The sequence below is a fragment of the Falco biarmicus genome, chromosome 14 (genome assembly GCF_023638135.1).
Source record: "Falco biarmicus isolate bFalBia1 chromosome 14, bFalBia1.pri, whole genome shotgun sequence".
Classification (NCBI taxonomy): Eukaryota; Metazoa; Chordata; class Aves; order Falconiformes; family Falconidae; genus Falco; species Falco biarmicus.
In genome coordinates, this window is record NC_079301.1 from 2,915,090 (window position 1) to 2,941,565 (window position 26,476).

The 26,476-nt window shown below is 36.3% G+C and overlaps 1 protein-coding gene across 1 annotated transcript in view; it reads left to right on the plus strand.

Annotated features, from left to right (window-relative positions):
* Positions 1 to 321: 321 nt before the first annotated feature.
* Positions 322 to 26,476, plus strand: part of LOC130158820 (connector enhancer of kinase suppressor of ras 2-like) — a 206,570-nt gene continuing 180,415 nt past the window's right edge. Inside the window, exons 1-2 of the mRNA XM_056359880.1 lie at positions 322 to 362; positions 1,235 to 1,308. Coding sequence (XP_056215855.1) covers positions 337 to 362; positions 1,235 to 1,308 — 100 coding nt within the window. The 5' untranslated portion in view covers positions 322 to 336. The remainder of the gene's footprint in view (positions 363 to 1,234; positions 1,309 to 26,476) is intronic.

The following is a 26,476-nucleotide window of genomic DNA, read 5'->3' on the forward strand; positions in this document are numbered from 1 at the left end:
GGGAACAGTTCTCAGCCTGGGTAAATTAACACAGCCCAGCGGAGTGAGGCAGACATGGTATCAGTATCATCTTCTTACCCTTACTTGGAGCACTACAGGAAGAAAAGGCACAGATGAAAGATTACTGAAAAGAAAGGTGGAACTGCTTTGTTCTGTCTCTTTTTCTGGAATCTGAGTTTCTCCCCCTAAGATAAAATAGTGAGGCTGCATATCTCAGACAATGGATCAAACAGAAAGCATGCACCTCTTCGACCACATGATGCAGAACTTGTGCTGCGTGAGGTGCATAGAGTCACAAATGGGTCCAAAAAGCACTGTTTGGCACAGTTCATTAAAATGTTTCACCTTCATCTTATGAAAGGGTAGTAAACTTTGGTATTGGGAATATTTTAAACATATTTTTTTTCCCTAACAAAAGGGAGAGATGATTTATGGTCCCAGTGCTTTGAATCAAAATGCTTGCTATACTCATCTATATTAAAGTGCTGTAGAAGTAAAAAATTTACTCTTTGTTGCTGTCATTCTTTCACTCTGAAATGAGCAGCTCATAGAAGGAAATATATTGGCTCTGAATGTGGCCAGAAAAAAGAGTTTTCTTCCGATAGTTTTTTCTTGGGTAAGACTTTTTATACTGTGTTTGACATTCTGAATTACATGATTATATAGTATAAGACTCCAGCAACATTTTGTATTGTAAAGATGGAGATGCTCAGCATTTTGCCAGATGCCAAGTGATATTCTGATATTTCTATCTTCACTTTAAACTGAGCGACAGTCAGCATATTCACAATGAAGCCAAGACAATCTGCTATCAAGTTACAGTAGTGATATTTTCCCTGATGAAGATCCCAGAGCTTGTTGGAATAAAGCTCCTTAAAACTCAGTATCTGGAATGGCTCCAGCTTGAATTGCTCTCTGTGTAATATAATTTTATATTTGTGCCAGTCTAATAAGTAGATCACTGGGTAGAGGCTTTTGTAAGTAAGTCTATACGTACTGCACCATTTCCTGGCTCTGTGCTCCAGCGTGTTGCAGGCTGTGTGCAGTGGGGGAGGTGCCAGAGCTGATCAAGCAGTGTAATTTTATACATTACTGAATCAGTGCAGGAGAAACCTGGAGGGACAAAGCATCATCTTCTTTGGACTGCACTGTAAAATCCTACAGCTCTCTTAGCTCAGCCATGCTCTGATACGTTTTTTCTCTCCTTTTTCTGATTTTGGTGTGAATGATAAAGTGATCTGATGATGGCTCTCGTTATGGAACCTATTAGCAAGTGGACGCCCAAGCAAGTAGTGGATTGGATGAAAGGTACGATCATTTATTACCATGTATTGTCTGTACTTTGGATCCTTGCAATTTACATATCTGTTCTTGCATTCTTTGTTTTGTGAAGAGTTTATTCAGTTCTAATAATCTGTATGCTGCTTTGCACAGTAGTTTTTAAAGACACGACTGAGGAGAGAGGCTGTTTAAGCTGTGCAGCGTGTTGTTGGAATTTGTGCCGAGAACTGAGTAGGAATCAAATGCATTTGTTGGTAAATGCAGACGCAAAGTGTTTGTGTCTCATAGCTCCATTATGCATCGCACAGTGTAACGTTATTATGTTTGGTTGCTTTAAATTTGCCCTGATTAGGTCTGTTTTGCTCACATCAGGTGATCTGATGCAGTGGCTGTGCAGCACTTGTGTGTAGTTTAGGGTACCACAAGAAGCATAAGGTACCGGTAGCTGGATTGAGGAATTCTGCTCCTTTAGTGACATGCCCCGATTTCCTCAGAATTCCCAGCCGCTCTTGCTCGTGCCGCTGTGGTGTCCAACGCACCCGTGTCCCCGTCCGTCGCTGGTACCGTGGACAGTGCAGCCCGTGCCATGCGTGGGGTGCACGAGGGGGGAACGCGCAGGGCCGAGCACAGCTTCGCTGGGGAAACTCTTCCCAATAACTTGACAGCAATGATGATTTCCCTGCACATTCACAGTTTCACAACACAGCCGTTAGCTGTGACATGTTTTGCCTTACAATGCTCAGCTGTGCTGCAAACAGATTGGGTTGGATGGGAGGGTGAGGAATTGTTCGTGATGATAAGTGGTTTATATTTCTCCAGAGTGGGGAAAAATGTATTTCCGCAGTAGGATGCATTAGTGTGGTTAATACATTGCTTCTGATGAGCTGTCTGTCTTAGAGACAAATAATTTCTGCTACAAAGGATCTCCATTATATAAGGAGAAGAGGTGCAAATTTTGTTTCTACGTTACTTATGGAAATAATTTCTTTAATGTGATTACTGAACTTATTTGAGGCTTGAATTGGATGCCCACTATAATATCTTAAAGCTTTCAAAGTATTATCGTTAATAATGGAATGGTTCTGATTTCATTTTGCTGAGGTACATCTCCATACTTAACTGAACTTAGGCTGCTTAGGGGCTCATCAGACACATTGCAATTATGAGCAAACTGATCTTTTGCAAACATACAGTATTATGAAACAATTGTATCCAGAGGAATGTATGTAGTTTGTTTCTCAGGTGTTTGTGAACTCAGATTAATTGGGAGGTCTTCAGCAGGTCATCAGGATGGATGCTGAAACCATTCCCATACTCCAATGTTATCATTTGAAATCAAATCCTAATGTACGTGCAGAGGAGAGTTTTCTGATCCACACCTTTATTTTCAGTACATAAAAGGTTTAAGAGGTGGACAGATCATTATGCTATTTAAATTCATAACTCTAATTATAATGTAAACTAAATGTCAACATGTGTATAATACTTATTGCTAAATTTAAAAATACTTCCTGCTACTTTTTTATCCTTTTTGATGTAAACTAATTAGATCCTGGGTAACATTAATCCATAACATATGTAGTGCGTACCACGGGAAGCAAGAAGGTCATACAAACAAAAGGTTTTTAAATGTATTACAGTTAAATTTCTATACCATGACTGCATACTGCATCCATAGGGATGTCTGGAGTAGACAGTATTGGCAGTTGTGTGCCTCTGGGCTTAAGCATAAGTAAGTACAATGCAATGAACATCAAAGTATTTACAGGATAGGTATTTTCCTTGGTAATATGAGTGCTACAGATCCACAAACAGTAAAGGTGCCTATTTGTCCCTTTTTGCCATGCAAATATTACAAACCCTTTTTTTATCTGTGTTTACCTTTATAAATGCCTGCTTCAGTTGGAGCCAAAGAGAAGACCTAACACACACACAAATGGAAACATACCAGAATTAGTTTAAAACTACTCGTAAACACCTTATTTTACAAAAATCGCCAAATTGTGGCCACTCTTTGTCTGTAATTTAAATACAGTCTGTATGTCAGCTCCATTAGCTATAGTCATTCTGCTAAATAGTTGTTAATGCTTTAGAGGTCAAAGGTCTGCATGGGTAGTAATTTTCAAGTGATAGATAAGGTAGCTTTTACATATGTCTTCTATACTGAAAGGTACACTTCTCTGACAGCATTAAAAGATAAAGTAAAGACATTTTAGAAAAATTACCACTATATACCTGTGGAATATTTACTGTAGATAGCAACATGTTAATAAACAGAGTAACAAATATTGCAAGTGTACTATAACTTTTTTTGTGGCTTAAAAATATGTAGTCATTTAGTTTTATTTGTAAAGGTTGTAAATTCTCACATATTTCATAGGGAAATGATAGTAATATGCATTTTTAACTTGAATTTATCCTAATTATTTAAGCTATCATAAGTTACTTTTTAAAGCTGTTAGCAAAGTATATGTTTTGAAATTAACTAGCAGTGAGTACCAGCAACACCAAATAATTGAAGAGAAGATGGAAGAAAGGCACGGAAATTATGTTAATAGTTTGAGACCTCGCTACCCAGAATGCGTCCTGGTTACAGTGTGCTATTATCAGAAGCAGCTGTAGCCTAAGCCCCAACCAAGAGGAGACACCCTTCTGTTGTTTTCCTTAAGGAAATGTTACTTGCCAAAAAAGTAAAAATTGGTAGGCTTTAAGGAACATTATTATGACAAGTTGGCATCTTGTGTTTTTCCACAGTTCCTTTCTCAGGAATGCATTCAACTGGAATTCAGCTTGGGAAATGAATCTATGGGCAACCGGGAAAAGGCCATACAAGTCTTCAGAAATTGATTCTTGAGGTGTACAGAGGACCTAGAATTTAAGGCTCTAGATAACTTTGTGTTAAAGAAATTATCTTTATACAAAAATATTTTGTAAAGTTTAGCAAATACACAGCAGAAGGCACTGTGGTTAAAAATAAAGTTTTCGAAGGAGCAGAAAGCATTGTGAAGATATTTTTAACAAGTTTTCAGGCACTATTCTTTTTTTCCCTGAATTTTCCAAAATTTTACATTTCTCTAAATGGTTTTCACTTCAGAAAACCAGCACGTATTTCTCCCAGTACGTACCCATTTCTTACAGAACTTAAATGTTTTCCTGGGAATATATACCAAAAGCACCAGACCCCAAAAGCACTTTAAGAGAAAGAACTTTGCCTTGCTCAGATTTGTTGGAAAACGATTACCCATAAAGCTTGCAAGTAAATTAAGAAATAGAGTAGTTTTCTAACGTGGTCGTTTTTTCCTTTGATGAAGTTTAACATATTAACATGTGTAAATGACAAATTACAGGTCAATATTTACATCTGTAATGCTTCTACCTGGAGACTTTGATTGCTTTTTGGTGTATAAACTTCCTGTGAATCTCTGTGACACTTTGCAGTTGCAAACAGGTTATCAGGGTGAGCACTTCTAAACCGAAGGCCATCTATTTTAGTATGCATGCATGCGCTACAGAAGGTAATCCTGTACAGAATTTGGGGGTTTGGGGGCACAGAGGGGAGGTATGAGGTCTTACGTCTGACTCTTATTTGCACTTAGAATTAATAAAAACATGATAGTTTGTGTTTTCATTGTAAGTACAGTCTAAAAGGTATACTCTGTACTTTTGCAAATAACAGCACTTAAGATTTTGTGCTTCCTAAGTGAAGCAGTTTACAAGTAGGTCATTCAAAATGTGAACCCATTTATAGTGAAGTGACATCCCTGTCCAAATAAATACTAACTTCTCAGAACAATCAGGTGAATTGAAATGAAATACAATGCAATGACTACAGCTGTGACTTTTGAAGAACGGAATATTATTAAACAGCTGAAAATTAAAGTAGGAAATCAGTTATTTCTGAAGTATCTGTAAGCAATAACTCCACATGGAGTCAGTTATTCAGAATCTTGGGGACTGACAGTAAGGTTTGTCTGCCAACAGCCTGCAGTGGAGGTTTCTCTCATAATGAACGCTCAGCTTTAGATACTCATTTCACAACTGCAAGCCATTTTTTCTCCTTTAAATCTAGAATTTCTTCACTCTCAACAGGAGATACAGACATGAAAAAATAAAAATTAATTCAGTTGGTAAACTTATTAACTGTGCTGCACTGATCCTGTGCAGAATAATTATATGTTTAGCTGAAGGGTTTTCCTTAGCATGTAATTCCCTGATTTCAAGCTGGCTCATAAAAGAGAAAGGAAGGGAGGGTGGGGGGAGCCGAGAGCAGGGAAGCTGATGACGTGAGTGGACTTGTTAGCATTCATATCACACAGGGCTCTGGCAAACCCCTTCTTCGTCTTCTTTTGCTTTTTATTAGATCACTACCTGTTCTGTAGCAATATGTCATAACCAGGGAGTCTCCTCTATTTACAGAATGTAATATATAAAATCTTAGAGTGAGTGTACTGGAAATACAGCTAAATATGATGATCTACGGCAAAAGCAGCCTTATAGGTGCTGAGCTGGATGATGCTCACCTTCCTTGATCCTCCTTCATGACCTTAGAATCCCATAATGCAAGAACTCAACTTCACAAGCTACAATTTGATACTTGAGTAGATAACCAAGGTCATATCTTACTTAGAAAAACGTAGGTTTTATAACATCTTTTCAGTTCTGTCTGGAGACAAATAGGTTTGGTAGAGAACTGAGAGACACAAATAGAGACGCCTTCAGAATTAACATTGAATTTTCAAGTAGTTCTAAAGTAAAGGTTTCATCATTTTCTTTCTACTCTCACTGATTTCAAAACTGAAACAAGCAATTTACTGTTGTGGCTTGCTCGTGGATTACAGTGTTCCACTAGTACCACATTAACAATTGTCACTAGGAAGTCACTGAATCAGAATTCTCTGCAATTCCTCTCCGATTCCTCTTACAAGTTTCAGACTGTAATACTTGTTAGTAATACATTTTGGCAACAGCTGTTGAATGTTGTAAACTATTTGCTTTAAAAGGGCCAGCAGAGCACACCTCAGAGTTGACTACTTTGCAATATGAGTGGTTAAGACCGTATTTAAAGAAACAGGTCCCCAGTATTAGGTACAGTTGTGTTGGAAAAAACTGTCTCAGCAGGTTTGGCCATTTCCTTTGTAGGAGGTTTTAAACACAACCAAGAAGAGCTCAGATAAATGTCCCTCCAGAATGGTTTATGTACCAAGCCTGTCCACAGCAGAATGGCCTAATGTCTTCTCAAGGCTTTTGCCAGCTCAGACAAGGTCTTGGGACGGTTTCTTGCATGTGAATGACCCTCACCTTTGAAGCATGTGAAATGGTCCCAAAGAGATTATAGCTCTAGCTTCCTTCTGGATATTTCATGGGTTGTATTTTCCAGAACACCTGTGTGAGAAGATTATCCTAGCTGCAGACATAGGTAGATACTTGGGATGAATCTGCATTTCAGATATTCTGAATACTAATGCCAAGGGGAAGATTGGAATAGGGGAGCAACTACAACTTATTTAGGAGACAATATGAAAAAATCATACACAAACTGTAATCTAAAAGTTCAAGATCTCAGCTTACTGTCTCTTGGAAAGGAAGTCTAGCACAGACAAATTGCTCTCTCATGATGATTAAATATGGTATGAGGATACATTGGGTTTTGCTTTATTCTCTTCCATTTAATCTTTTACTTTCTCTGTAATTTTTTAATTTACCTTCAATTAAATTACCTTCAAATCGTCTTGATTTTCTTTAAATTATATTTCTCATTTTCTTTTAAAATATCTGCATATAGCTAAGAATTAGTATTTATAAAAGTTACTGGCCAAAAGTCCTGGCAAGCTTAGTCATATTTTTGCTATCACCTACTGTACACAAGGAAAATGAAAGCAGATACAGTCAATATTGACTATAAATTGTAAGTAATAAAAGTATATATATAATGTTTAGACATAGCAGGGAAAATATTTTACTCTAGTGAAAACCAACTCAGAGACAAAGTGTTCAAGTCAATACTCTGTTCCAAATGTCTAAAGCTCAAAAATCTTAATGTGTTTGGTAAGAAGCTAACAGCATAGCCTCCTGAGAGCAGAAGACACAGTATTCATCAGAGTTTCAGCACCAGGAGCAAATACACACCCGTTTCTCAGCCCCATTCCTTTCAATCTGAGAGTTTAAGATACCTTATGGAGCTCAGAAGACTGGCAGGCTAACTAGGACGAGGTACCCTCAAGGCTTTAACTGTAATAACTTTTAATTCAACCTGTAACTGGCAGTCTGGACAGGCAATGAAACAATGTGCTGAGTCCATTATTCCATCCCCTGCCTTCCCAGTAACCATGCAGCCATATTCAGTGTTGTGGCAAGCTGACCTACAAGCTGAGTAGAGTATTGTAAAAAGACCTCCATATATCAAGCTTGGCTGTAAAATTCTACGGAAACTATTTGGCCAAGGTATTTCTACATCCCTGTTCACTATTACCTCATTTTTATGAGCACCTTCTTGAGGACCGATTAGAAACTGGTCTATATATCTTCCAAGAACTGACTGGATTAGCACGATCTCCATAAAAGATTTCAGCAACATTTAGCAATTTAATGGTCTGTATTTATTATCTGGAGGTTTAGGAATATATTCTAAAATTTCCCTATCTATAAAGCAGATACATTCAGACCTTTTAATGAAATGTAATTCTGCTTGCAGAGAAAAGTCTGAGCTAAATGAATGTCTCTTAAGTCACATTTATCAAGCGTAACTAATCTTCCAGGTCATTATGTAAAGAAATTTACTTTATTGTCTTGAACCTTAATATAGGCAGTCAGATACAATTGTCATGTATTACTGTGTCTTGTAACCTGACCATACTTTTTTAAGAGACATTATGCAAAATCCTCAACTTTCTTTAAATTCTGACCATTATAGAAAGGACAGAGTGGCAATGCAAATTCAGAAGACACCAACCTTCTCCAGATCTTTCACAATGTATCATGTTAGGAAGGAAAATTCAGAATGAATTGGATCTTGTGGATGACACTTTCAGATCACATTAAATGAGGCACTGTTTGTCAAGAAACTGCAAAGATACTGGATCCTGCCGAGCCATAATATACTTCCATGGTTTCTTTCCTGACAATACTTTCTTGCCCTACTAATTCCAGATTCTAATTTTTTCCTTGCTTTAGCAGGAATGACATTGGCACATCTACCATAACATGGAGAACTCTGTGTGAAACACTTCGGAGTTACAAGTTTACAAAATTTATATTACTTAGAAAAGTAGCAGAACACCTCAGTGTTACGGTATTTCTTATTACCTAAGTTGGAAAGCAGTTGTAGAAACATTACGCTTTGCAGAAAAATACATTACGAACATTTTAGTGCATGCTAGAAAAACACGGTCTAGATGGTGGAGTGTAGGATAAGTTATGTTCCAGTTGCTATGTCTTAAAACCAGTAGGAAGGCAGCTGCCTGCATTCAGGCTGTCCTCAAGGTAGTCTCCTAAATGTACGCTGTGGGTCAGATGGACACTTCATGTACTTGAGTAAAGAAATAGTCCTACTTAATGAATTTTCCATACATCTCTTTCTGATGTGTTTAATGTCATGCATTTCTGTTTGTAATGAAGGAAAAAATGCATGAGGCACAATAAATATAACAATGCTTGCATATGCCAGGAAAGTAAAAAGTATGTTATAATTTGTCCTGAGGTGTTTTGCACAATTGTTTTAACATCTACAAAGGTTTAAAAGCTAAAAAGGAAAGAACTTACCCTTTTAATGCCATTGTTTTTGAGAACAGCTGTCCTGCCACGCTGACAGAAATGGAGGTTGTAGTTCTGCTGGTGAAATCGGTGACACTATTGATATTAAATGAAGTATGGTACTCAATAAACTACAATAGTATAGAATATTGCGGAGCAAGAATATACTTTCATCCCCTCCCCCCCACAACAACTTTGTAAATGCTGCTTTTGTAGTTCAGTTTTTTTACTAGATATGAAACTTGTCCATATTCCCTGATGCCATTGCAGTGATGACAGGAGTTGGAAAGATGATGCTTTGTGAGTTACCATTACAGGACTTAGAGAGAGGAAAAAAATTATAAGGTTGTATTTGTGAAGAGCTCTAGTGACAAATGAAAATGAAATTTTTTCTGATTAACTAATACTCAATCAGCTCCCAAGTGTCCTTGTTGACCTTCTGTAACCATGCACTCAGAAGAATTCAAAGCCAATGCAATGTTTGATTTTTCCTACTCAAATTCTCCACGAACTGTTTTCCAGTAAAAATGAATTATAAAAAGACTGTGGTGCATTTTAGTTATAATGTAGGTGGCATGTGTAAAATAAAAATGTAACAGACAGTAATTTTACAATATACATTCAGCCTTATTCCCTGAAAACATTCCCACTTTCTTAATTCTAGACATTATACAAAGCCTAGAAAAACTACAGATTTCAGTTCTTATGGCATAAATTGTGTCTTCTGTAACTGTACTGAAACTACTACAACTATAGAAAGGATTAATCTGACACGTCTGCTTTTTAGTTTACATGGAAAACTACCTTTGAGTTCAGATAAACAGTAGTCTCATCAGCCTGACAACTCAGACACAGCAATTATCACTTGAATGAAGAGCAGTTATAGCTGTCTTTCTCCACCAGCTTCCCCTCTGCCCTTTTTGTCTCTCTTCTCTTGTTTATTTATATTATTCTTTAGCAGTAGTTTCTTGCCTTCTTCATAATCAGATGGAGAGTAAGCATCAGATTGTGACATCATCCATTTAACATTAAAAAATTCTAGCTCTGGCCTTAAGTATCTCAGAGAGGGTTGCGGTAATTTGGAAGTTAACTGCATTCAAAATCCAGGAGAAGGTAACAAAGGGAGAGCAATGGGAGAAAAGAGTGAAAGAAACAATGTGGGGGTGATAAATCCTTTCCTCCCCTCTCCCCAATATTCTCCTATCCGTGTCCAGTCCTGCATGGGAATTTTTACTGTCCTGTAAAACAGAGTTCAGGCGGTATAGTAAACAACAGAAAGCTCAGCAGCTGTACATGCTGTCTGACCTGAAATGCAAATATTTCTACTTTTTCAAAATAACATGGTTTTGTCCATACTAAGCACTGTAGATAATAGAAACCAAGTGACATATATCAGCAAGTTTTGATCTTAAGCTTGGCAGACAGGGAATGTTTCTGTATGTTGCAAATGTGTGCAATTCCATCAAAACAGTCATTTATAAATAAAAAGTTACCATTTCAACAGTCTCAGATTAATTTGAGCAAGGTGAAAACCACCTGCTTAAAGAACCCTAGTACAACTTCTGGTAGCTCTAAAGTGCAGCTGTAAGATTGTTTTTCATTGTATTGATTTTTCATTGATTCTACATTAAAAACTACTGTGAATTTCAAGGATGCTTCTAACTTCTCTTTCAGACTATGAAATGCTGCTTCTCTGGAAGACGTAGAGGTCTTCCCAACGGTATCTACAGAATTCTTTGCAGTGGATAGGAGCATATCTTATACTAGATAGGAATGTGCTGTGGAGGGCACGTTCCTGAAACCAGGAAAGACATAAGTAGGCATCTGTTGTTGATCACTCAGCATGAACAATGAGCTTATACTGAAAATGTCCTAAATTGCAGAACACTAAGAACAGATTTTAATTGCCCATTGTCAAGAGGTTTTAACTGTTCATTGCCAAACCCCACTGAGAATTTTCCTTAGTTATACAGGCAACAGCTTTATGATTTACAGAGGAAAAAGACATTCAAAGCAGAGAAAAAACAATTCAAAACTTGCATTTGAACCATGCAGTTGGTGGGAACAGGTACAGTAGTGTAAGAGAAGTTCAGAACTAGTAGAGAAGTTTAGAATATTCACCACCTGAATGTCATATAAAAAGAAATGGATCTACTTAGTGCAGTAGCTCAGAGATGCTGTTTTTCCAGAAATAAGTTTTGGAGAATGAGAGAGCTAGTGAATAATCCATCAAAAATACCACAAATAATTATCTAAGTAATACAACAGAGAAATTATAACAATAAATAGAGAGGCAGGAAATTTTTGCATAGGAAATAAAAAGGCATATAAAGTTAAAGGATAAGTTTAAATAATTGTAATTTTCTCAGAAAAAATGGAGGAAAACACTTCTCAAGACTTTCAAAAGTGGACTTAAAACCAGTAGAGAATATGCTACGGCAACCATCAAGTAGGGAATATGCTACGGCAACCATCACACACTGAAAGAAAGGTACGCTGGGGCATTTTATTAGCTATTTCTTGTTCCTCTGATAAATCTTGGGACAAATCATCAACAGTTGTTGTGGCAGCAGCAGAAATCATTATTTGCATATCAGCATTGAGGGAATACTTTAACTAGAAACCAAATTGCTCAAATGATCATTCAATAAAAGTGTTCTAATTCAATCTCTGATTCATTCCAAAAGCCATCAGTATCACTTAGAATGTGAAGAAAAGCTTTCCTGTTCCCAGTTTATTGTGGGCTGCTCTTAGCTTGTTCTCTCCATTGTTAAGTTTCATGTTTTTTATGTATCTAAAGGTAGTTCTGTAGTTATTGCACCGATAAGGTCTCCCTTATGAGGTCCTTTAGTGTAAAAATAGCATGCTTGATTCTTAAAATATCTTGTATATTTCATTTTTTTTTTTTTTTATGAACAACTTTTTCAGTAAAGGTATGCTGATGTATGAGGAATCCTGACATTTGGAATTAATTAATTCCACATAACCCTTGGAATTTTTTCAAAGGCATTGGTTTCCAAAGGTATTTAAGTATTCTATTAATGTCTTTGCTAGATCTCCAGCTTCCATGTCATATGTCCAGAAATTAATTGTGAACCAAAGCTGTCTGGTTCTTCTGTGCAATGTGTGAGTGGCCTGCTGATTGCAGGGCATACAAAATTATTCAGCCCCCTCCTTTTTTTTTTACTATCCAATGTCATACTTGGTTTGAATCGCTGGGATTCTCATAAAAATTATTCTTTCAAATCTCACTATTATCCCATCTTTTGAGGGAAATCATATTTCAATCTTTGCTTGCAAACTGTCACATAAAGAACGGTGTCACTGGCAAAATTAGACTGTATAGCTTGCTGTTAAGCCATGTTAATGCTATCCTGGAACAGCCTGAATTTGTTCTCATAATGAAGCAAACAACAATGGTGAAAGAACAGAAGCAAATAAACTGCATCTATGGTTAACCCTAGTAGGCATTCATGCAAACTTGAGTTAACATTATCTGTGCAAGCCACATGTCTTCGTGCTGTTATTTCATAAAGATGACTGAGAGAAGGCCACAATCATATAAAAAATTAATACATTACATAAAATACTAACATAATCATTATGATTTTGTAGGAGTTCAAGATATACTAGAATGAATTGTTTGTGCCTATCAGACCATCACTAAATCTTATGGAGCCAGTGGCTTTCCCTACTCCACAGCTACCATCTAAGTATTACCTAAATGATAACAGAATTTGCATTTTTTGGTTCTGGTGCAGAGAAAGAATAAAAATTTCTCAGAAAAAAAGAACTATTTAGTGGATATGTTAAAATATTGGCCAATTTCAGACCCTTTTTTAGGGTCTGAATATTTAGAATATTTTGAAACAGGAACTGTGATTCTTTGGAAAGTTAATAAACAAGGTTTCCAAATTGCATCCAAGAAGTACAGAGGAGTCTGAAGATAAGATTATTTCACATTATTTTGGTCTAAAAGTCATCTTAGCACTTTCTGTAAGCAAGATTATTCAACAAACTTGATTTACATGTCTAGATGCTCTGAGATAAATTAAAGTGATGCCTCAAAATTATTGGAAATGGTGTTTTTGAAGAAAGCATGTGATCTTCTTTAAGGTCCATCCCACAGTCTCTTTACCTGTAATGATCTTAGGAAAGGGGCATCATCTGAGATTTTTACTGAAAAATTAGAAATTCAGTAATATTTATAAACTATGGATGCACTATCATCTGTGTTGCTTTCAATCCAAATGACTATCAAAACCTCTTGTACAGTAAAACAGAACAAGAAGAGCATGTTTTGTTATAAATTTTCTGCAATAGATATCCTAAAGCTAATAGAAATCGAGCTGAATCTCATACAAGTAAACCTGGTCCACAAGTCAGTCTAATAAATGAGAGATGACTATGTAAAAATAAATCCATTATTACGGTATACCATTCTTTATACAAGTGTCAGTATTTCTTGCAGACTGGCTGTTCTGGCTAAGGTAATAAAACTGATCAGGCAGTATAATTAGGAAATATTCTTGTGGGACATTTTAGATCACAGTACGGTCATGCACTGGTACATTCTCTTTTTTTGATTTAAAATTTATATTGCTCTACAAAGAGTTCTCTTGATAGAACCAACTAGGAACTAGCAGAGAAGCAACATTTACTAAAGCCATGCTTATTTCCAATGTTCATTATCTTCCATTTTGCCTCCGTGCAATTTGTTTCCCACTCCAGTGTTTTAACTCATTTGACTCTAAAAATCAGTAAGTTCTTACAGACGAGGAGTATGCTCATATAGGAGTTGAAACTACCTAGAAATCCTTTGAAAGAAGACATAGTAGTCTAATGCAGTTCTGGGCAAATGCAGGGATAACTTCTTATAAAAAGTACATAGGGAATTGCACAACTGCAGTTTTTAATGAAAGTGAAAGGTACTGCTTATATGCAGAGGCACTGGCACTGGTTTGCAGATACATGGGATTGGAAATGCATACACTAATGTAAAGGTATTTATGATTCAGAAAATGATAATTTTTATAAATCCATCTTAAACCAAGTCATCATGGTGTCATTCCCATTTTTATCCTGATGAAAGTACATGGTAACATGATCTAAACTGAGATTCCAACAGACTGATGTGATAGAAAGCAGTCAAAATGCTTTGAAGAACGGTGTTAAAACTTGTATCCTCATCCACTCCTATTGAAAGCTAGAAGGTAGATTGCGCTGTCTGTTCTCGCTGCTTGTATTGCATGGTTCACTTCTGTTTTGAACAACAATCACATTTCAGTTCACAGCTGGCATTTCAGTTAAGGATGGTATTGTCCTTGTGCAGCTTTTACAACAGAGTTTAAACCTTCTGAGATGAGAGGCACTATACAAATGTAGGATCATTATCAGCACCCTGCTGTTTGTTAGGTTTTCCTTTTCAGATCAGGTAACCTGGCACAAAGCAATACTCACTATCAAAGCCTAATGGCAACCGTGTATTGTGGACTATTAACTTTTTTTAGGCTCTGGTGTCTCCCATATAGCAGTATTTAAACACAAAACTGCTGTTGCATGGCTTGGGGCATTTTTGAGTTGCTAAAGAGAATGCCTGCAGTGACCGGCAGAGCTGGTAGGGACTGAAAGAGATATGAGAAGTTCAAACCAAATATGATGCAGATAAAGGTTCTGAGCTTTACAGATAATAAGTATTTCAAGCGCAACAACTCTTGAGGCAGGGTGAAATGCAGAGAAATGGTACTTATTACTGTCAGCATCTGTGGCACATGGAAGTTTCCTTTTGGCTGCTTGCACTTCAGAATCACAACCATTGTTTCACAGTGCAGGGAAACTGCTCCAGGAAAGAAGATGTGGCTAGCAATGTCTTCACTGGGGAAATCACATCTTCAAGATTGAAGCATTTTTTTGGACACTTTTAGTCCATTAATCAAGGGAAAAATTTGAAGCATATTATTAATCAAATTTGCTGTGTTTGGATTTGAAGTGATGAGAATCAAAATAATGATCTTGACTATTATTATTAAGTAATATGAAATGGTTCATCTGAAGGAATAAATATGATTTGGCCTGTGAAGGGTCAGACATCTGTTACAAGCATATGGGTTGGGAATCATTATCTAATTGTTACAGAAATACAACAAAAATGTCTTTTTAATGATAGAATCCAGGCCTTCAGAAGGACTGCTCCATGTGCTTTTTTCTTGAATGAAAGCTCCTTACTGTCCCTGCTATGCCTCACAGCTTTCCGAAAGCATATGCAATGCTTGTCAGGTTACTGAGTTTGCTTATTTTGAAACATGTTCAAAGTAGAAAATAACTTATGTACCTGTTGTCAAAACTAATTTTCAGAAAATGTTTTATGTTGCACAGATTTTTGTGTGGTAAATTGTCTTCCTTTCTAAACGTGTGTATGTTCTGGATTCATACTGCAATGTCAAGACAGTACGGATTTACTTAGTACAAAGGTACTGATGTAAAATTTGGTGCAAATGCTCAGGTGTATACTTAGAAGATGTAAGTGGGTACATAAGGTAATGTAAGCTAGGGAAAGAACAGCAGCTGTATTTTTTATGGTCTGACAAGAAGTCTAGTGGACTGGGGAACTAACAAACGAGTAGCTAAGTCTTCCTAGCTTCCCTGATAACTTGAGGGAGTCACTGCTGTGGCCGTCATTTCCACTCCCTGGGCACTTAGAGAGGAACCTAGTTTAGTAAAGGGAGTACCTCTTATTATGAGTATGTGCAGGATGAACAATGAATCTTGATTCAGTAATACATACATCTGATGATTTTTCACATAGTGATACTGTGTTATCTCCATGCCATGATGGAGAACCTTCTTCTTGTCTAAGGCCAAACAACGCTTACAGCTATCTTTGATAGGTCACATAGTAATTCATGCCCAAGTATTAGCCAGGAATCGTTTATGGAAGCAAAATCACATTAGTCTGGTCATCATAAGCCAAGTACTTTGTGAACCAGAGTCTACAGGAATATATAATATTAATTCTGTGTTCCTTTTTTTTGGTGTGTATTTTGATTTAATCTTTGATTCCATTAAGCTAAATCATCTTCAAAATTTATTCAACAAATATGACTTGCTGCAATCTTCTTTATGCTAGTAATTTAAAGAAAAAAGCCTTGGGCTGCATATCATTATTAACATTGAGAATGCCTGCTGTTTCTCAGGTAGCTGTCAGTTCAACATAAGGAAAAAGCTAATTATTTTAAGCAGGTCAGTCAGGAAGAAACCTGAAATTCTACATAGCAGTTAGAAATCAGTGTCCATTGACTTTAGCTGAAATTTGCCACTGCAGAAATATGTGTTTGAAAAAAAAAATCTAGTGGTAAAAATACATACTACCAATACTTAACAACGTAATCTTATCAGGCTTGAAATTAAAGTGTTGCAACTTTGCTCCTTGATTTATATTAGGATGAGGCTGAGAAGGATGGTGGGGACAACAAGAAGATGTGATAGGAGAAAACAAATCAAAAGTATGTGGGTAGATATCCTCTTTCTTGATAATGAAGTTTTTCTACAAAACAAATAGTTAAGAATTATAGAAAACTTCTCGGATACTGGGCAAGATATCTTAAGTAATTATGCTATGATATATTCTGTATTTTTATACAATATTTATTAATTTTAAATGGCTTAAAGTACACTTGGGAGTTCAAATCCCTTGGAATACAAAGGCATTTAAATACTAGTCTATTTACTTATGTTAAAGAAAGACTACTAGATTAAAAACTCAGAGAATTCTATAAAAACATTCATTTCCTGTATCATGTGGTGCCAAAACAGATTTTAACGAAGTGAAATATTTAACTATCCAGTCTACTTTTCCCAGTGTTAAATGCTTAGCTTTGTTGTTTCATGTATTTTGAACAGTGCAACAGGTTAGGCAATTTAACTTTGCAGCAGTTACAATGGACTTTTCACTAATGACAGTGTGTATATAAGAAAAAGAGCACTTATAGGGATACGATGCTTCATTCTCCTATCACCCCACCAATGTAAATTACTGGTACATTTTCATTATGAATCACAGCATCCAACTGTTAATGGATTTATGCTGTATTGCTAACAAAAACAATTTGGTTTAAAAACAAGGAATTCTCTTTTATACATGTAAAGGCAAATCCACTTTAATTTTTCATATCAGATAATTAAAACTACTTCATTCACCCACAGGTGACATCAACAGCACATGCATTGAATGGTCCACTTAAATCAACATGACTACTTCTAGAATGTGGTACTATTTAGTGTCTATGAACGAACAAACCCAACAAATCAATAGCATTTGGTGGAACTGAAGTGCCCCAATGGCAAAGGCACTTTTCTGTCTTTCTGAAAAAGAATTAAGGTAAAATTTGTAGGCTTGCTGAGCCAAAAAACTGTGTTGGCTCTGTGAACCTAAAAAGCTCTTGTGCTGATTATTTGTCTGTTCCTGTGTCCCTTTAGACACCTATAGGCTTAGCTTGTCTGTAATCCCGTGACTGATTTGAGCAGAAATTCCTTGACTCCAGCAAACTCTCATTTAATAGGTGTTTTACAGTCTTAGTAAAAGTTTTTTCAGCTGCATTAGCTCACGTTTTCACTGCTTCAAGAGAAGAGTCAGATCCTCAGAGCTAAACTTGCATGTTAAACTATGCATTAGACATATGCTTGTGGTGTTTAGATATATACTACCTGAACATTCCCCTTGAAAAGAATAGCCTTGTTTTTAACTTTGATTGTATAAATGCAGTTTTCCAAAAGTAACTACATTCTAAATGTCTTACACGTTCCAGTCTCAAAAGAGATGCAGATACAGCAAAAAAAGAAAAGCCAATTCAGTTAATAAAAATTATTAACTGTGCTGCATTGATTGTGGCTAGACTGATTACACATTTAGTTGAAGGTTTTCCTTAGCACGCAGTTTCCTGTATTCAAATTGGCTTGGAAAAGGAGGGAGAGTGGAAAGTACAGCAGGGAAGCTGATGACGTGAGCAGGCTACTTAACATTCACATCACACAGGGCTCCGGCAAACCCCTTTCAATCTTTGTGCTTTTCATTAAATCACTACCTGCTTTGTAGCAGCTTTTCTCAAATAGTGATTCTCTTACATTTACATAACATAAACGCTAGCAATGTGCTAAGTATCACTGTGAGATTGACATGCATACAGGCTTCTTTGATGTTATCCTTAAAAAAAAAAAAATTACATCTGCATGAAATTCAGAAAGGAGGAGGAGCTGGCTGAGGAAGACATCAAATAAGACAGATGGACAATTCTGGAACATTGTGTTTGAACAGCCAACTCTTTTGGAAAGGTATAGCTGGGTCTTTGCAACATACTTTGTTATTATGTAGAAAGCACTGGCGTAGAATATTGATAATTTTCAAAACCAGAAGATGCAAAGATCAAACACCAAAACCAAACAAAAAATCTTTCCTTAACCACCATGTACAGTGACCCAACAAATGTAGGTACTACAAAGGAGAATTACAGCAAAATGAAGAATCTTCAGCCATAGAACTCCCTTGACCATACAAAAGCTTGAACTGTCATCATCTTTGTCTAGACTCTTCAGTCTTCCTTTTTAATATTCCTTTTGTGCAAGGAAATACTGGATTTTTAGGCAGAAAAATTCTTCTAATAGGACAGCATATCTCTTCAACCAAACTTCCAGTATTCCTTTCTACACTGAGAATCTAACACTATCACAAATTCCATCCTTGAATTCTGAAGCATAAACAGGTATGTTATTACAGCCTTTCATATGTTTTGCTTGGGGTGCCACCCTTGAGATCGCAGCAGTAGCTGGAGCCCCCACGCCACGTGGATGTGGGAGAGGAGACCCATGTGAGATCTGCATGCCTTTTTTGAAGTGACACATTTATGCTGGTGGTAAAATAGAACCGTGAAACTTTGTTCCTGGGGCAAGGATATCAGGTTGTTTTCATATTTCCAGTGAACAACAGTTTTTATCACCATAAAGAAGGTGAAAATAATGGTTTCTTTGTAGATTAATTATAGGGGTGGAACTTCCAGAACTAAAGCCATGGATAATGTCCAAAACCACTGCAGGGGTACATTGCTTCATATTGCTAAGAAACTTGCCATTTTTCTCATTCTCTTATTTCCCATCTTAAAACATGGAAAGCAAGAACTGTCTCTTCATAACCAGTCCTATGTTCAAGAATATTTGTTTTAGCAATTTAATAGATAAAATTCCTATGTTTGATTTCTTTTAGTTCAGCACTGTACAGACCTTTAAGACATAGAAAGTACACTCAAAGACAGGCATTAACTGAATATGTAAAGTTTGCTTATTTCACTTTTGATACTCTCTGCATTATAGATTTTAATTAATTCATGAATAGGCCATGCACTATTTTTTGTATTTCAGTTCCAAACAGACTCCCCAGCCTATCTCTTTTTTAACTGAAAAAGTGAATGTAATATTTTTTTTCCTTTTGCTATGATAAATATATTGGAAAATATTGCTGTTTCACAGAGTACAACTGTCTGCCCCACCATGTGATGATGACTCTGAGTTGTAAGAAAACTCCAGGCAATCCTCTGTGTTTCTTCATAAGCTTTATGATACCTCTAATCACAGAATAGATTTTATAGGAATTTCCATCACATCTCTCCCTCTTGATTTTATTTTTTCCTGGCTGATATAATCTTACACATTTATTTTGCTTTTTATAGGTAGCAGGGGAAAAGAAAAAGAAGAAAAGAAATTATTCTGTCAGTTTTTTCAGGTTTCTACCATTTCTCAGCCCTACCACTAATGGTTGCTGCAAAATTAAAAGGCATGGTTAGAGTGTGGAACACTGACACATTATACCTGTGTTTCACAATTTTCACTTCAGTTTTTAATTTTTAACCAACTGCTCAATTTCAAGTGTTACATCAGAGGAAAATGGAAGTTAGCAAGTGTGTGTGTGTGTGGTAAAATTATAACAAATCTGATTCCATGAGACATTTATTTTGTTTGTTTTACACAGGTAAGAGTTGCAAGGGTTTGTTTCTCAGTACATTTTGTCTCAGAAGAGAGGGTACTTCAAACGCAAGAAACAGCATCCCAAAATACTGCCTAAAATGTGGACTGATGTTTATGTTCTCTTCCTAAAATGTCTGCTTTTGCTCATCCTGAATTCCGTTTTCTTTGGAGTTCAGCTAAAGCTGAATCAACTCTTGTAACCACCAGATCATACGGGTCTTCAGAAATGCACAAAAATCTGGTCAAACTCGTACAATTTTTACATTTTCTCAGACCAAAGCAAGAACGTCATCAAAGACAAAGGTTGAATGAGAACAGAACCTAATAAAAACATGTGGTTGCTCTGATAGAAAATACGTACATTATAGATGGGATCTCCACTTTGCAAAGGAGGGTTGCTATTATAAGTATCATAAAAGTGATAACACAAAGCTCTAGGGAGCAACTACAGCAGAAATCAATACATGCAGCGAGTGGGCTTTTATGAGCAAAGCTGCTAAAAGAAACGACAGAAGGATCATGTGGGGAGGCACAGATAAACAACTGTTGTACAAAATAACTTATCTGTACTGAGAATCAGAAAAAAGTGGATTTCAATTATCAGAGAAACCACCGCTCAGAAATAGTACAGTATCTGGCATATCAGAGTTGGGCTTCTCTGGCAGTTCTTTTGGACATTTTGGTTGTCCCTTTTGATAGATGACAACTACATGGAAGGTCAGTTCAGTAAAAATGATACAATGTACTCTTCTGTACGGGTTTTACAGGTACATCTTTTCCTAAATCTTAGACTCCCAACTGACTGTATCATTTATCAATTCCAGAAGAAAACCAACAGATTTAAAGGTAACCTTCATACAATTAGTATCCAGTTGTATGCTTTTCTGTGAAACACTGACTGGAAGAACAGTATTGTTTACTTCAGATACATCTGGTGCACTGTTGTGGTCAGTAGCTCTTACTGTGTATCTACAACATCTGCGCTGTGGTGTTAATTCTTGAATTGATTTGGCTCAATTAAGAATATTTACAGTTCAAAAAAGCACTCAAGTGGCGCACAGGAACTTTGTTACCAGAGCCCAGTAGCTATCTCCCCACTGCATTACTAGGGTGACTGTCAGCAGCATTCAAGTGTGAGACCTGCACAGACTGGCTTACTAGCTTGACTTCGGAGCATCTGCTTATCGTGGTATTTTCAGCAGTTGTGGAATGAGCATGGTTATTATTTAGTAACGCATTTACAACAGAATATGAATCATTAGATCCTCAAAAGAAGTGAAGACCATCTAAGAGAACTATGTTCCAGAAGATTTTATAACTGCAGTCTTAATGTAAACTGGATCTTTAATTGCCTTGTGTTTTAATAGTCTGTTATGCAATGTATGTGGTCAAGGATACCAGAATTTGCATAAGTATCTCTATCAAATTGTCCCATAACTAACAATAATCATCAAAACATTTTATCCCTAACACCTAACTTCAGCACTTTACTGCCTCCCAATATTTCTTGTTCACATTTAATTTCTAAGTATGATTTAGCCAATTTTCAGAATATAGACTGTATCTTTTTCATGAGAAATTACCTTTCTCACCAAAAGGACTTTGCTCCAAAGAAATACCTGTGATTTAATACTCTCTTGTGGCATTTGGCTCATCTGCATGGAAAATTAAGATTGGTTACCAGTTTGGCAGTTATGATAACTTCTATTGAATTAATTTTCATCTCAAAAAAAGCCTTTTTTTCCATGACTTTTTAATCTTATTCTGGATGCTGGCAAGAACTCAGTAATGCTTCAGACATTACTGTTTATTTTTTAAATAAGTTTGTCCTTTAGGAAAAACATTTGAAAGTACATTTCATTCCTTAAACACTGGAGGTCTAAATGTTAAGTACAATAGCTGAGAGACCTCTTTTTAATTTTACACAGTTTAGATTTGAATTTGTTTAGATGGTTCTTGACCAGTTAATTTGTCTTGACAGCTCTCAGGGTCACATTTAGTTTATCCCCATAGGTGCCTTGCTCTGTAGGAGGATAAAGTGCATTTGTCTCATGCACTTACCTTTGATTTCCATATCTGTGTGAATAACTTCAAAATCATAAGAATCATAAGAAATACTACATTTAATAAAATGTAAAATAGATTAAATAAAATGTCTGTACTTCCCTAAAGTGTTGCCTGAAAGATCCCTTGATGGTCAAAATGACCACAGAGTATACCAAATGCTGAAAACTTCTGATGATATTGCACCCTTAAAGAAGGAACACCCCTTCCTTTACTTTATAACCGGTCTAAAATTTTTTCATAGAAGTATTTACATTATAGTTATTGGAACATCTGTATGGGGAGAGGAGGGAGCTCAGTTTGCCTAAAATCATGATACCCCAGCATTGGAGGACATCAAGTTACCGTAAGGGAAAAAAATCAGAAACCGCATGGATTAATAACAATTCTCTTTAAACTTGTGTAGGCAGAAGGTATTTTGCTTGCTCTTTAAAAAAATATTGAAACCTAAACTAAGCTATGAAGTCACAGAAGATCTTTGAAAAAGAGGTGTGTGGAGATAGAATCTTCTAATATCACAGCTGTTTGTAAAATAGCAGCAAATAATAAATAGAATTTCTAGAGCACAGACATCTCACAAAGCTTGTGACAGCAGAAAAAAGGTGACTAAAATGGACTGGGTCCACACAGTAACTTTGCAGAAATATGTCCATATATTGATTAAAAAAAACAACCCAAAACAAACTCAGGTTGCCCTAGTGTTCAAAATAGCAGGAGATTTTTCATACCATGTATGTGGAACTCATTCAGCCACTGCACGCTGCAGCCTTTGCAATTACTTTCAGCTGTGTTCTTCCATATGCAAAGAAGTACCATTCCCTATGACAGCAAACTGCACATCAGCACATGCTATGTAAATTGTATCCACTTGAAAACTTCTATGTATAGGCATATTCAGCAAATCATCTCTCTTAATAACAGGTGTCTACAGCTGCCAAGAGGTCTATTATCGTACATCACTTAGAAGACCTCAGTGTCTGCAAAGAAGGATCCTATGGGTTTGCACATGAGTGTCAGTGACATTGGGAAATACAGTCAGGGTAGAACATAAATTTGAATTACATGATAAAAAAGGCTTTAGCTCATAGCCCTTCCAATGGTTTTCTTTAAAAGACTTTTACTCCAAGAACCCAGACAGCTAGGTTTCCTTCTGCAGATAAGAAAAGCAGTAAATAGGTTTAAGATGTATGAGTCCCCTGGAACTTGGTGGAGTTAAGGATCTTGCTTACACAGAACACATGAACTTCAATTCAGGTTCCCACCAGCCTGAACTACACACAAAGTGAACACCTTTGACTTTTAAGCTGGAAGCAAGAGTGAATGTACTTAATGAAGGACAATCAGTTCATATCAAGATCACCGCAGCAAGCAAACCACCCAGACTGTAAGCCTGCATGTTTTCAGGGCAGGGAAAAAAGACACTACAGAGGACAGACGTATCTGTTATTTTTCCAGAATAAAAAAGTTACTAAACCCAGTAACATTTGCCATAAAAAAAGAGAACATTAGATAAGCATTAAGAATATTAAAAGCAAGAGAAGCAGATGAATAATGCATGACTGTGAAAGGTGGTAGGCTTAAACAGTGGAACAATAATCAATAACATACTGAAAGAGTTGGCTGTAAAGGACAAAAAAGGCAAGATTACGTCATGAGGGCAAGATCTTGGCAGTGCATCTGGAGGATTCTAACATGATATTTGCAACTGGAAAGGAACATACATAAGGTTATGCAGCTAATGGCTGAAATTATATTCATGCATTAAGTTACCAGCCTCTGAACTGAGAAAAGAATGATATGCATACTATTGAAGATAATCAGAGACAACTGTATTTAACAAAGCAATAATAGCAGCTGACAATATCTGCCTGCATAGATTGGTAACTTCTATCAAGACAGAACTTACAGAAACCTCTTTCCAACATTTCAGTCCACTGTTTCTTAGAATGAATACAGAGCCATCAGGAGAATCAACGCTAACTCAGAAACAGTTGACACGTGGTAATGAACTAAAGTTAACTCACTAAGGAAAAATGTACTTCATATATTTTATTTTCTGGCAGACACAATGATTAACATAAACACTTTAAAATGAGAGGCAGCATGTTAAAAAACACATTAATACTTCAGGGATTTACATGTCACCAACTGAATACATGCTGGTTTACACCAGCTAGAGAAAACTACAGTTTTCACAAGCAGCTACATATCTTCAGCATAGGTTCCTGTGAAAAGTCAGTTCTGAAAATTATCTGGTTTAGTTTAAACACTCTTAATGGTAGCTTTTTAACTTGGGGTATTTTGGCAGTATAGTTTAGGAAAAACCATGTGTGTGCTTCTACCAGGAGATCTAGTGGGGGAAGGATAAGTAACCTCTGAAAGGTTATTTCCTAGGTTCCCTAGGAAATAATACAGTCTTTTGGTTCATTGGTCTGGTACGTTAGTGGAGGTGGGGAATTATTGCAACCACTGATGCAAAAGCGAAAGCTGTTACAGGCAACTGTAATATTTACATCAAATATCAAAGGGAGGAGTAGAAACCCACAAAAGGAGCAAGAGAGGAGGTGGAGCTGATGGAGTCTATGCTGATTCTTTTTGTCAGCTTTCCAGGTAGAGTCAGTGAATGAATTCTGAACAGTCTCAAGCTCAGCAGAGAAATGACTCATTGTGCTGTCTTCTTTAAAGATTACAGAAAGAAAAGCACACAGGCTGGCTTTTCAAACATATTTCCATGAGATACTATGCACGAATCATATGAGGACATACCTACTAAACTTCATTTGGTTCCTTCAGTCTGACTTGATAAAGTGCATCTGTTTAGATAGCATTCACAGGTTATTTAAATTCAGTCCAATGGGTTACACATGAAAATTGCTTGAAACAACCCTGTCACATCATAGCAGCTCAGGAGCCAGTCTCAAAATGAGGTACTGGCTAGCAATCAGTACTTTGATCAGGGCTATATGCCTGAAATGTGTTTCACAGGTTATTCTACCATTATTATGCATTTATACCAACAGACCTTCATCATTTATCAAATTTTCAGGTTATTAAAATTAACTTTTTAAAACTGAGTCCACTGGAAACAAATGGGTCGATTATTTTCTTTCATACTTTTTTTTGGCTGCAACCACATTTCTCTTGTGGTTTTTAAGGCAATGAATGCAGTACTGTAGGTGCTATGAAATGCAAATTCACATGCATATGTGGACGTCTGTATAAAATATTTTTGCAAAGCTGACACAAAAGTTAATTGAAGAACAATTTGGTTTCATAAAATTGTTACAAAAGTAAGGGACAGCTAGTTAATTGTTTAATAATTTTAAAAGCCATTGTCTTCTACATCGGTGAAACCCAGAACTATTCTACAATATAAACAAGTAGCTTGTAAAATAAATATTGTTTGTCAAAATATAGTTTTCAAAAGAAATATTTTTTTCTTTCCTTTTGTAGCAATAAAATGACCCACAGGCTCTAATAGTAAAATTTTACATGTTTACATTAGTTTGAGCCTAAGTCCCCAATACTGCCTTCGAATAGGTCTTTTTAGCTGGCAGAGCTTAGGGTTATTACAGGTAATAAGGACAATATTATTTGTCATATCCTAATGAGTAACAATATAAGAAGTCAGGAATAAATGATGATGAGCATGTGCAACAAAGACAGAGTGCATGATGAAAAAAAGAAGAGTAAAGCAAAATAAAATACTGAATTGGTGACAATTTTTTTATATTTGTTTTGTAAACAGTTTAATACTCAATCTCATAAAAAAAACCCCAAATGCTGCAACATGATAATAAGGCCAATGTTCTTTAGTTCGTAATTGCTTAAATTTAGAACTACATACTAGCAACTCCCTTGAATAATGCTGAAGTTAGAAAGACCTCCTCTGGGTTAAATCATCTTTATGGAATAGGGTAGAGCAAATGATGAAAATTATGACTGTAACTCATTATTCTGAGTCAAGTAATATTTGCTTCTGCAAAATGCAGAAAGTATTTGGTGAAAAGGTAGTACTTTTGCTTTGGTAGACACACAAATAGTTAAGCAGATCACATTGATAATACAAATCAGTTAAAGTTCTGTGGTTTTAACATCAGACTAACACTAAACAGCAGCAATGAAAGCATGAATTATTAGAGGTCAGTTTTCAGCTAGTAGACTGACTTACTTCAGTTGCATATCATGATCTTTACCACAAAAAATGAGACAAAGGGGCAGCATAAAACCCTGACCCAGTGACAATTCTATAATTTACAATTTTGATTTATGGATATATGAAACTTGGTAAAGGAAATTTGTCCTAAAGAGTCATATTAAATTTAAACACAATAAACCAGTTAGTTCCCTAACATAACATTCCTTTTTTGAA